This window comes from Pinus tabuliformis, chromosome 5_1 (assembly GCF_031772625.1).
Source record: "Pinus tabuliformis cultivar Carrire ecotype Pingquan chromosome 5_1, CPIR1, whole genome shotgun sequence".
NCBI lineage: Eukaryota > Viridiplantae > Streptophyta > Pinopsida > Pinales > Pinaceae > Pinus > Pinus tabuliformis.
In genome coordinates, this window is record NC_142305.1 from 524,997,913 (window position 1) to 525,009,686 (window position 11,774).

The following is an 11,774-nucleotide window of genomic DNA, read 5'->3' on the forward strand; positions in this document are numbered from 1 at the left end:
TCAAAATTTCCACAAAATATTTAAAAGATTTTGAAATTTTAGAGACGTACTAGCCCAAAAACACCTGTAGAAAAAAAGTTTATCATTAAATAAATCCTGAGGCTTATATGAATTAGGTTCTTCAGAAAATATGTGTTGAGAGTTGGCTGGTCCAACCGAAGACTATCCCCAAACGCAATGAGAACCTGAGAGATTTTCTGCAAACACTAGATCAACCATCAAATCAAGTAGAGAAATAGAGCAACAATAAAATTTAGAAGAAATAGAGATACCTGCTACTTCAATCAAAATTAAAAATGTTACCCTAGATTCAACAAACTGAATAAGATACTTGTATTCAGATTATTCTAAGAGAGCTATTGATTGACAGTTTTTACATAATATTAAGTAGAAATTAAAACAATGTTACCATAAATTCATGAAGAGGAACACTATAGCACGTTGAAACCCCAAAGACTTTTGCATTAATTCAAAAAAGTATACAAGAGAGCTTAGTACACGATTCAAAGATCGGATGAATTGACTGACAAATGACTTCCTATTTAAAGATAAATCCTCCAACAGCTAGTTCGAGTGATCCTCGTCAAAGCAATCTCGACTTTTGATGAGAATCAAAATTTCTTTTAATCTTATCCGTCGAAATTTTAAATTCTTGAGGAAATTCCAATTTTTCAATTAAATGCATTTTAATTAATTCAAAAATTAAAATTTTGAATTAATTTCCTCAAAATTTTGACTGACTTAATCCTATGGATCAAAGAATTAAAATTTATCAAAATAATTAATTTACCTTAGTCCCTAGACCTCTTAAATTTTGATTTTTAGGGACCGAAGAATTTTGCCTTCGGAGAATTTAAATTTACCTAGGACCTAGAATTAATTAAATTTCTGGCTTAGGACAAAAGATTGGTTATGTGATTTTGCCGAAGATTATCTAAACAATTTTAATTAATTTTTGGCTAGAAAATTTAATTAATTAACTTATGAGGGGATAAATTATTTTTCCAACCTTAAAGACACTTTACATCATGATTTTCATAATCTTTTACATCACAAGGGGGGAAACTCATTTGAAAAAGACATTCACAGAGTACCCACATCTGCGACACATATAATCCAACAGAGCAAACAATTTGTAACAAAATAACCTAACCAAATAGTTAGGATTATTCCCAAATCACTTTTACATAGATTCAATCTAGAACACTAGGACTCGTCTAAGATTCCAGTGACAAAATCCATTCTGGCTTTGAGGTAAGATTGAAGGAAAACTTTGCCGACCATCCGAGAATGGATTGACAAAAAACCTCCCGGAATGTAGATCGTCACCAGAAAAGTAGGTTTACCTAGCAATTACAGACACGACATAGATTTGCTGAGATTATTTACATTTTACACATGCAGAAAGGATTTACAATATAACATGATGATCATGCTGCTGATGATAGTTGAACGGCACGGACACGTCAATCAGGCGCTATCCCTTTTGCGAAAAAAGGGGGTGTACTATGTAGTGGTCAACATCTGGCTCTACTTGGGGACACGTTGCTGCAACAGAGGAATGTGAGAATTCAGACGCAACACACAATATAACATAAGTAGTGTCCATCCAAAAATCATCATATAACATTAAGCAGAAGAAAGATATAAGCTCTTCATTTATTAACTATCCTAATAACATGAAAAACACAAATCTAACTACAAAATGAAATACTGAAATAACAGGGTATAAGGTTAGAAATACAATACAAAGATGCCCCATGGCATCAGATGTGTTCAACATAGTGCATGCTGAGCATTTACATGCTTGCAGACAAATCTGTCGGTTGTTTCTCAAATGTGCCATGTCTAATCCTGCATACAGTGGGACCTTTTCCTATTCGAAAATCACGCTGCTCGCGACCATCTGATGCATCAAACCGCTTTCTCATTCTCTTTCTCTTGCGTTTTTTCTTTGTGGCAGACTGTATCACTGATGATGTGGAACATTCTGTTTCAAAACTCTTAGATGAAGTGTGTAAGATATGCGTGACATGTCTTTCTTCATTTTGCATCTGCTCTGTCAAGAATGATGGATCAGTCTCACAGGTGTCATGAGTTATAACTTGATCTTTTATGACCGGTGGATCAAACATGCAAGCATCAACCTGATTCTTATTAATTTCCATTTTATCCGAGTCACCTTCAATTAGCCACTTTTCAATGGAACAAATGACCTCATAATAAGATGGAGCTTGTCGCAGCAGATAGGGAGGCTTATGATCTGTTGACGTTTCTTTGTTTCTTTCATCCTCTGATTGATTCTGAAGTTTCTGTACCTGTATTGTTATGGCATCCATCTGGGTAGAGTGTTCAACCTTCATAGCACTGACTGCCTTGGGATGGTTTTGCTCCATGGTCAATAACTTATTCTGAAGACATATCTGACCAACTTCCATATTTTTTATTACTTTGTCGTTATCTGCTTTTATGGTCATCAAGCAATGTTGCATAGAGTTGATCTCTTTCTCATGATTTGCTTGTATGATAGCTAATTGATTATTATAATCGAATCTCATGATGGTCATTTCTTTGTCCATAGTTGACAATCTGTTCTGAATCAAACTTATTTCTTCTTGATAACTTGTTTCCATGGCAGTCACATGATTTGAATGATTAAATTCCATGATCGTCATATTTTCCTTTAGGGCTAAAAACTTGCTTTGCATAGAATTAATTTCCCTGTCATGATTAGCTTTCATGGCTTCCATTTCCTTAGCATGCTGACTCTGCATGTCAGTCCTCATATCCTCCATATTCTGAGCACACTTTTCTACTATGGCGGTTACGTGATCAGAGTGTTTAATTTTCATGATTTCCATCTCCTCATCACGTTTTTCCAGCCGAGTCTACAAAGTTCTCATATCCTTGACGTAATCAGTTATAATTTTTTCTTGATTAAGCTCCATATTTTTTACCAGTTGCGTTTGACAAAACTGCATGTTTTTAACCAACTGCTTTAGTTCTTCTATAAGATGCTTATCATTCTCCCTTTCATTGTCGACACTGATTTGATAACTTGTCCCTGCTTTTCCACTATCATGGATTCATCCTGCAACGGTACAAGTGGATGGCACATTCTAATATGGAGAATTGTCTTGAAATCTTTCATTTACAGCTGGATCTTTTACAAGATCACTCTCATTCTGTTGCATAATGTTAGGGGCGCAAGGCAAGCTACTTTGATCACGATATCTATCTGTAAAAGCATTGATGATGTCTTGTAAAGAAGCAAAAGAATATTCCGGACAATTATGAAACCAATTCAAAGCATCACCCTCTAAAGAAAAGGCAAATAGACTCATTTTGACATATTCATGTTTATAATGGGGAGAACTACAATATTTGATTATTGTATGAGTAAACCTGCATAGATGCTTTCTAACAGCCACTGAATCACCACTCGAGAACAAAGGCAATTTATGAATAGCCTCTTCCGACATATCATGGAGAAAATCAGTAAAATGAGATGGGGTAAACAAATCATCCATGATGACTTGCTTGAAGGGATAAGGAGGGACCAAATGGATGCTAGAGAGAGACCCATGCTCAAGAAAAATCACGAGATCCACAAGAAGCAAGCTTCTAGTAGAAATTCTTGTAAGAAATGAAAGAAGTGGAGTCGCCACTTTAACATGAATCTAGCTTTATGATTCAAAAGACAAAAACAACTGGATATAAGGGAGGGCTTATTGTCTGAGAAGTAATGGATGAATAAGTGGAGTTGCCACCCAAACAAAAAACGAACCGATATGTCCAGGTGCTAAAGGTGCAAATGAAATGTTTAAAAAGATAGGGTGATGAAAAGATCAAATGACGTCAGGAAATGTTGTGCTGAGGGGATAAAAAATGATGAAAGATTAGATGATTAGAAAAATGTGGTGAGGACCAAGGACAAAAAAACTCTATCCCCAGCAATGGCGCCAAAAAATGTTGTCGTTGTCGGCTCAAATGAAAAGATGAGAAATGAGAAGAATGATAAGGAAATGTCGTTGAAACGTCGAGAATAAAGTGTCCCCGACAATGGCACCAAAAAATGTTGTCGCACAAAGTGATGTATTTAACAATTTTTTTAGTTAATTTCAAACCACTTAGATGTGTTTTTCACCACTATTAGAAAGGTATATGACTGCTGTAGCAAACAGTTTAGAGATCAAACCCTTAGGCCCTAGGCCTTGAAGATCACTTGCCCAAGTGGCCAAAAAAATTTCAATACCTGAAACACAAATTTTTACCAAATTTTCTCCAAAAACCCACCAATGATTAGCTTTAGAAAATCAAATATTCAAATTAGAAATGGAGAAAGGGGAATCTAGGGCCAATGAGAGCTAGCACTAGGCCCAATAGAACTAGCGTTGGGCTAGGAGAAGGCAGATCTGGGCTTAGGAGCCGCAAAACTTGAAACCGTTGTTCGAAAAAAAATTATTTTGCTTTAGATCTTCAGATTTGTTGCAAAATCTTTAATGGATGGCCTTACAAAAATATTTGGGAAAAGATATTGCCTTCCAGGGCCTAGATCTATTTCAAAACCCCCAGATCTGCTTGAAAAAATCTCAGATCTGAAGATTTACTTGGTTGATTTCCCAGATCTATTCCTGCAAACAATCTTTGAGTCCAGATTTTGCCTTTCAGGGTCTAGATCTGGCTCAGATTTGAAGATTTTTTTCGCTGATTTCTCAGATCTATTCTTGCACAAGTGAAAAGAGAAAAACCCAATACCCAATATGTACAAAAATAGAGAAAATCCCAAAAACCCAAGTGTTAAAATTCAAGATTATGTTACAAAATTTCAGATTTACACAAGTAAATAACAAATCTATACAAATAATTTACATATCTATACAAATAATTTATAGATCTATCACATCTGAGGAGTACGAGTCCAACTCCGCTCCCATATCTGATAACTTAAAGCTCTTTATAGCCAAATCTATCAAAATTTCCACAAAATATTTAAAAGATTTTGAAATTTTAGAGAGGTACTAGCCCAAAAACACCTCGCAAAAAAAAGATTATCGTTAGATAAATCCTGAGGCTCATATGAAGTAGGCTCTTCAGAAAATATGTGTTGAGAGTTCGTTGGTCCAACCGAAGACTATCCCCAAATGCTCAATGAGAACCTGAGAGATTTTTTGCAAACACTAGATCAACCATCAAATCAAGTAGAGAAATAGAACAACAATAAAATTCTGAAGAAATAGAGATACCTGCTACTTCAATCAAAATTAAAAATGCTACCTTAGATCCAACAAACTGAATAAGATACCTGTATTAAGATTATTCTAAGAGAGCTATTGATTGACAATTTTCACATAATATTAAGTAGAAATTAAGACAATGTTACCATAAATTCATGAAGAGGAATACTACAGCACGTTGAAACCCCAAAGACTTTTGCATTAATTCAAAAAAGTATGCAAGAGAGCTTGAGAGCTTTGTACACGATTCAAAGATCGAATGAATTGACTGACAAATGACTTCCTGTTTAAAGATAAATCCTCCAACGGCTAATTCAAGTGATCCTCGTCAAAGCAATATCGACTGTTGATGAGGATCAAAATTTCTTTTAATCTCATCCGTCGAAATTTTAAATTCTTGAGGAAATTCCAATTTTTCAATTAAATGCATTTTAATTAATTCAAAAATTAAAATTTTGAATTAATTTCCTCAAAATTTTGACTTTGACTTAACCCAATGGATCAAAGGATTAAAATTTATCAAAATAATTAATTTACCTTAGTCTCTGGACCTCTTAAATTTTGATTTTTAGGGACCGACGAATTTTGCCTTTGGAGAATTTAAATTTATCTATGACCTAGAATTAATTAAATTTCTGGCTTAGGATTTTAATTAATTTTTGGCCAGAAAATTTAATTAATTAACGTATGAGGGGATAAATTATTTTTCCAACCTTCAAGACACTTTACATCATGATTTTCATAATCTTTTACATCACAAGGGGAAACCCATTTGAAAAGACCCTCACAGACTACCAACTTCTGCGACACATAATCCAACAGACCAAACAATTTGTAACAAAATAACCTAACCAAATAGTTAGGATTATTCCCAAATCACTTTTACATAGACTCAATCTAGAACAATAGGGCTTGCCTAAGATTCCAGTGATAAAATCCATTTCGGCTTTGGGGTAACACTGAAGGAAAATTTCGCTGACCATTTGAGAATGGATCGGTGAGACAAAAAACCTCCTGGAATGTAGATCATCACCAGAAAAATAGGTTTACCTAGGCAATTACATACACGACACAGATCTGCTGAGATTATTTACATTTTACACATGCAGAAAGGGTTTACAATATAACATGATGATCACGCTGATGATGATAGTTGAACGGCACAGACACGTCGATCAGGCGCTATCCCTTTTGTGAAAAAAGGGGGTGTACTTCTATGGGTCGTTGACACATAGTGGTCAACACCTTTATCGAAAGACCTTAAGGATATTTCGAAACTAATGTTTCAAGAGAATCCAAAAACAGTATCAAAGAAGCAGAAAGAGCTTGAAGAATTCCTATCCAACAAAAACAAGGAAAATTCATGTTTGAAGGAACATTATTAGAAACTACTTGCACAAGTCAGAAAATGTAAAGCTAAGAAGCCCCAGTTAGATTAAGAAAAAGAAATTTATGAAAAGAAACTTAATGAAAGTCTATATAGAAAAGAAGAGGAAAATTTACGCTTAAAGGACCTTTCTAAAAAATTATTAGAACAAATCAAGTGTTTAAAAGACGAGAAGATCGAATGCCAAAATAAAGTCGACTCGGAAAATGAGGAACTCTTACGGTTCAAAAATCATAATCAGAGTTTACTCACTCAAATTAAGAAACTTAAAAATGATAAGAAATCATTGAACAATAAATTAGAAGAATTTATCACAAAAGAAGTGTCGAAGTCGTCAGTCCAAGTTGAAGAAAAAGATATGAACACCGATCCAATCAATATCAAAACTCAAGAAAATAACAAACCAGTGGAAGGAAAAACATATTCAAATGTTGCAATTCAAACAATGGAAATTCCAAGTGAAGATTCGGTAACCAACTCAACATCAACACCTAGAATAAATTAGGAAAGTGCCAAACACATGATAAGAGAAAATTAAATCACCAATGCTCTTTATCGACATCCGAACCACAAGAGCAAACATTCCAATCAATCTGCGTATCTGTATCACTCAAAACAGAAACAACGAACTCATGTTTTGAAGAATAATGATGTTGGCACAATCCAGACTGACAATAACAAATTGTCCCAACCAATGTGGAAAAAGTCGAAGTCGGGATTAATTCGGCAAGGGTCCAAAAGTTGAAAAACTCGGCAAAGTCGGGAGTTTTTCGAAAAAGTCGGCAAAAAGTCGGCAAAATTAAAAAAATACAAAAATATTCATTTTTAAAAAAATCCGGACTTTTTCAATAAAATCCCGACTTTTTCAATAAAATCCCGATTTTTTCAATAAAATCCCGATTTTTTCAAAGAAAAAAAAATCATTAAAGAAACTACCACGATTCTTTGGAAAAAGTCCCGATTTAATCCCGACTTTTTCGATTTAATCCCGATTTTTTCGTTTCTTAAAAAGTCGGCAAAAAATCGGCCGATTTAATCCTTTTCTTGAAAAAATCGCGTTTTGGGGAATAAATCCCGATTTTATCGGGACTTTTTCCACACTGGTCCCAACTATCAAGTAATTGCCAAGTTTCATGGAAGATTAATTTAGGATGGTCTGATGCCTTCTCAGTTCGGCAATTTTATTTATCACTCAAAGGGTCATATCGTCTTGTATCAATGAAGATGACACTCGAAGAATACCGAAAGATGCAAATAGTTTACAAGACAAAGAAACACATGACACGCCTTGTCAGCTATAAGCTTTGAGGACAAAGCTTTTTGAATTGGAACGCAATGTTATGAATAAAATATAGATATAAATAATGTAAATATAAATAATAATAACACATCATAAATAATGATTAATTAGTTAATGAAGAGGTATGCCCCTAAGGACATGACCGTTGGTGAAGAGACACATGCCTAGGGTATATAAGCAAGCCCTCACCCTCATTGCAATCATCTCGTCAATTCTTTTATAATATTCCATATACAATTACTTGCCCTACAATGGATGTCTTTGTCTTCGAAGTATTCTGAAGATTATTGTTGTGTATACGAACTTTGTTTGTTTTTTGATCAGTTCCCACTGTAGTTGATTTTTCTTTGACCATTAGTTGACCACCAATCTCAGTTGTTTGTGCGTGTGTTCCTGATTGTGATCCCTTCCACTATTCCAGTTGATTATTAGCTTTTGTTGGTTGCTCAATTCCTAGTGAACTTCGACTGAGGTAATTGTTCTTGACTTGATTGTCGACTTGTGTTCTCATCGACTTGACTTCAACCATCCTGCCGACTTTCTGTTCTAGTCACTTGTGCCTGACTGAACTTGGTGAGGTTCATTCTTGGTAGTTTTACTCAACCTGTCAATCGACTGGTTGAACTCTAGTAGACTGAGATTACATGCAAAGAGTACAACACCTCAACAAAGACATTAGAATTTTTTTTTTTTTTAAAGCTAAAAAGAGGCAAAAGTGGGAAATTAGGAGTTGGTTGACACTCTTCATGCTGTTATAAGGAAAAGTATGAAAAGTTTGAATTCTAGCAGTTTTATGGAGAGACATTGAGTTGGATGGCAAAATGTCTAGGATATGATGTGAAATGGGCATATCGAGACACCTAGAAATGTAGGTGGAGGAGAGATCATGCTTGTTAAGTTAACTAGGTAGAATGGAGGATGGACTTGACACTATACTAAAGTGCATAAATTTAAGGGATATCACCTTCAAAACAGGAAATAATCAATATTTTATACCCAAATGGCATTAACGTGTATAAATCTCTTCCATGGATTATGGGATAACATATATTTTGTTGCAATCCACAAGACTTTCAGTATTTAATCACTTTAATCTTTACTCATTTTCATGCTTATTTCTAAACTTTTGATGAACTTGTGGTTTGCAGAACATTGTTGGCCATGAATTAAGCCAGGGCATTATAGCTGAATACCTGCAAAGGAGATCCTCGAAGAGAAATCTCTATATAGACATGATTCCCAAAGAGGATATGCAAGCGTATATGAAACCCCCAGCAGAGGATTTGTGGTCTGCTGGAAACAGAAGAGCAGCAAAACGCTCAAATGAAAGAAACTCTGTAGCTGTTCAGCAAGAAGCAAAAGCCCCAACAGAAATTTCAGAAGCAAAGGATGTTGCAAAGGGGAAAGGTAATGCTGCCAGGAAGAAGAAAGGAGGTAAAGTGATTTCACTTGCCGAAGCTGCAAAAGGCTCAATTGTCCTCCAAAGTGGTCAACCTTGTGATTGCCAAGCTCGTAGGCATAAGCTTATAGCAAATTGTCTGTCCTGTGGCAAGATCATTTGTGAACGGACAGGAGAAGGCCCTTGCAGCTTTTGTGGTGCACTTGTGTTGCGTGAAGGTTCTAATTATGCAGGGCTTGGCGCGGTTGCATTCCCTGAGTCTGAAGGAGAAGCTGCAGCAGAGGCATTTAAGAATAGGCTTGTTGACTATGACCGTAATGCGGCTGAGCGGACAGTTGTGATTGATGATCAGAGTGATTATTATGATGTTGAGGGAAATGCATGGATTTCAGAAGAGGTATAGCCGAGTTGGCAAGGCAGTTTGAAACTTTACAATGTAAGCTGATTTTACAATCAGTTTTGACTGATATTGTTGCTGTGTAAATATTTACAGGAAAAGCAACTATTGCGAAAGAAACAGGAAGAAATTGAAGAAGCTGATCGAGCTCGTCGAAATAAACTTGTTGTCACCTTAGATTTAGTTGGTCGTAAGGTCATCTTCTTCTGCAGAGTTTTTGAATCTATGAACACTATTTCAGATGAGAAGCAATGCATGACTTTTGCAATTCAATCGCTTTTAGCTATAAATCATAGCAAATTACAAAAATATAGTTTCCTACTTGTTCGCTGTATTAAGATATCAACAAAAATATGGTTTCCAACTTGTACGCTGTATTAAGATTGGGATGCTGTCAATCTGTTCGCGTGCATCATTAAGTGAACTAGCCTATATTTGAGTAGTTTTTCATGTATTCATATTGCATTGTTTCAGGTTGTGATGACTGAGCAAGATGCAGCGGAGATGGCGACACAAAGCGGTTTACTGCGGCCCACTTTTGATTCTCAAGATAAAAGTTGCAATCGCATAAAGGCAAATCCAAATATAAGAGATCTGCCAGTTTTTGTAGATACCCGTGAGCCAGGTCATGCAAAGAGATCACAGCCTTACAAAAATGGTAAAATGCCAGTAAGAGCCCGGACTGGTGTTTGCTTTGAGATAACTGGAAGAGTGCAGCATGATGATCCATTGGTGCAGACATTTTCCTCAGGTGGATACACGGCAGAAACTCCTGTTGAAGGTCCTTGGAAAGCTCCAAAGACCAGTATGCAATTTTGTAACCCCGAAGGTGAAGATAATGAATGTTTTAGTTGATGCTTAACAAAACCTAATCTAGAGCAAGGATGTTTTAGTTGATGCTTAACAAAACCTAATCTAGAGCAAGGGTAGGAGGTTTAAATTAAGAAATTCTTGTAATTGCCACGTTACAATAAAAAATGTACGCAAATCCATTGATATTCCGATGGATCAATGATTCGATTACACAAAGTATAAAAAAAAAATATCTTAATGGTTATTCAATTTAGTTATACACAATGTAAAGTTCACAGTATGATCAATGGTTCTTAATGCTTATTCAATTTAGTTATATAGATGTAAAGTTCACAATATGAGCAATGATTCAATTACACAGTACCAAAAACAAAATCTCTTAATGTTTAGGTTCACAATACAAAAGCTTGAATATTACACCCACAAATTCACTGAACTCTGGTCGAGATAAAGTTTTCCTAATATTAATTCATATCATCAAAGATCTTTGTTATAAAAGTTCAAGCCACCCTCCACAAAGAAGACTACAAAATGGTTTGCAATATTTAAGCTGGTTGTTGGATATATGCCTGTCATCAAACAGCAAAGATGTTGGATCGGATGCATAGGTTCACGATATAAATCTTGGATGTTATTACCCACAAATTCATTGAAATTTGGTTGAGATAAATTTCTTGTGACATGCATTCAAATCATTAAAGATCTTTGTTATAAAATAATGTCCAAGCCACCCTCCACAAAGAGCACTACAAAAGGGTTTGCAAGATTCACCCATATAAAATCTTGGATGTTATTACCCACAAATTCATTGAAATTTGGTTGAGATAAAGTTCTTGTGACATGAATTCAAATCATTAAAGATCTTTGTTATAAAATAATGTCCAAGCCACCCTCCACAAAGAGCACTGCAAAAGGGTTTGCAAGATTCACCCAATTGTTGGGACATAAGCATGTAGTCAAGCAGCAAAGACGTTGGAACCAGAAGCATGTTGCAAATTGAAACCAATGGCTACTGTTAGTCTCATTCCCTTGATTTTTTCATTTATTTGTTGTACTTAAAGATAAGATCATTTTATTAATGTTCAACAAATGACCATGACACTAGGTTAATGGCATTACGAATTAGAATAGCTTCAACTCTGATAAGCAAGATACAAAATGTACATCGTTTTAAACTAAGACCTTGAAGATTGACCCCTAAAAGTGGAATTGGGAGAAAATGTACTAGGGATCATATCCAA

At 35.3% G+C, this 11,774-nt stretch overlaps 1 protein-coding gene across 1 annotated transcript in view; it reads left to right on the top strand.

Moving 5' to 3' along the window:
* LOC149165819 (transcription regulator/ zinc ion binding protein) overlaps window positions 1-10,782 on the top strand; it is a 154,109-nt gene extending 143,327 nt beyond the window's left edge. The window contains exons 2-4 of the mRNA XM_089432391.1: window positions 9,073-9,720; window positions 9,817-9,915; window positions 10,195-10,782. Coding sequence (XP_089288517.1) covers window positions 9,073-9,720; window positions 9,817-9,915; window positions 10,195-10,575 — 1,128 coding nt within the window. The 3' untranslated portion in view covers window positions 10,576-10,782. The remainder of the gene's footprint in view (window positions 1-9,072; window positions 9,721-9,816; window positions 9,916-10,194) is intronic.
* The last annotated feature ends 992 nt before the right edge of the window (window positions 10,783-11,774 follow it).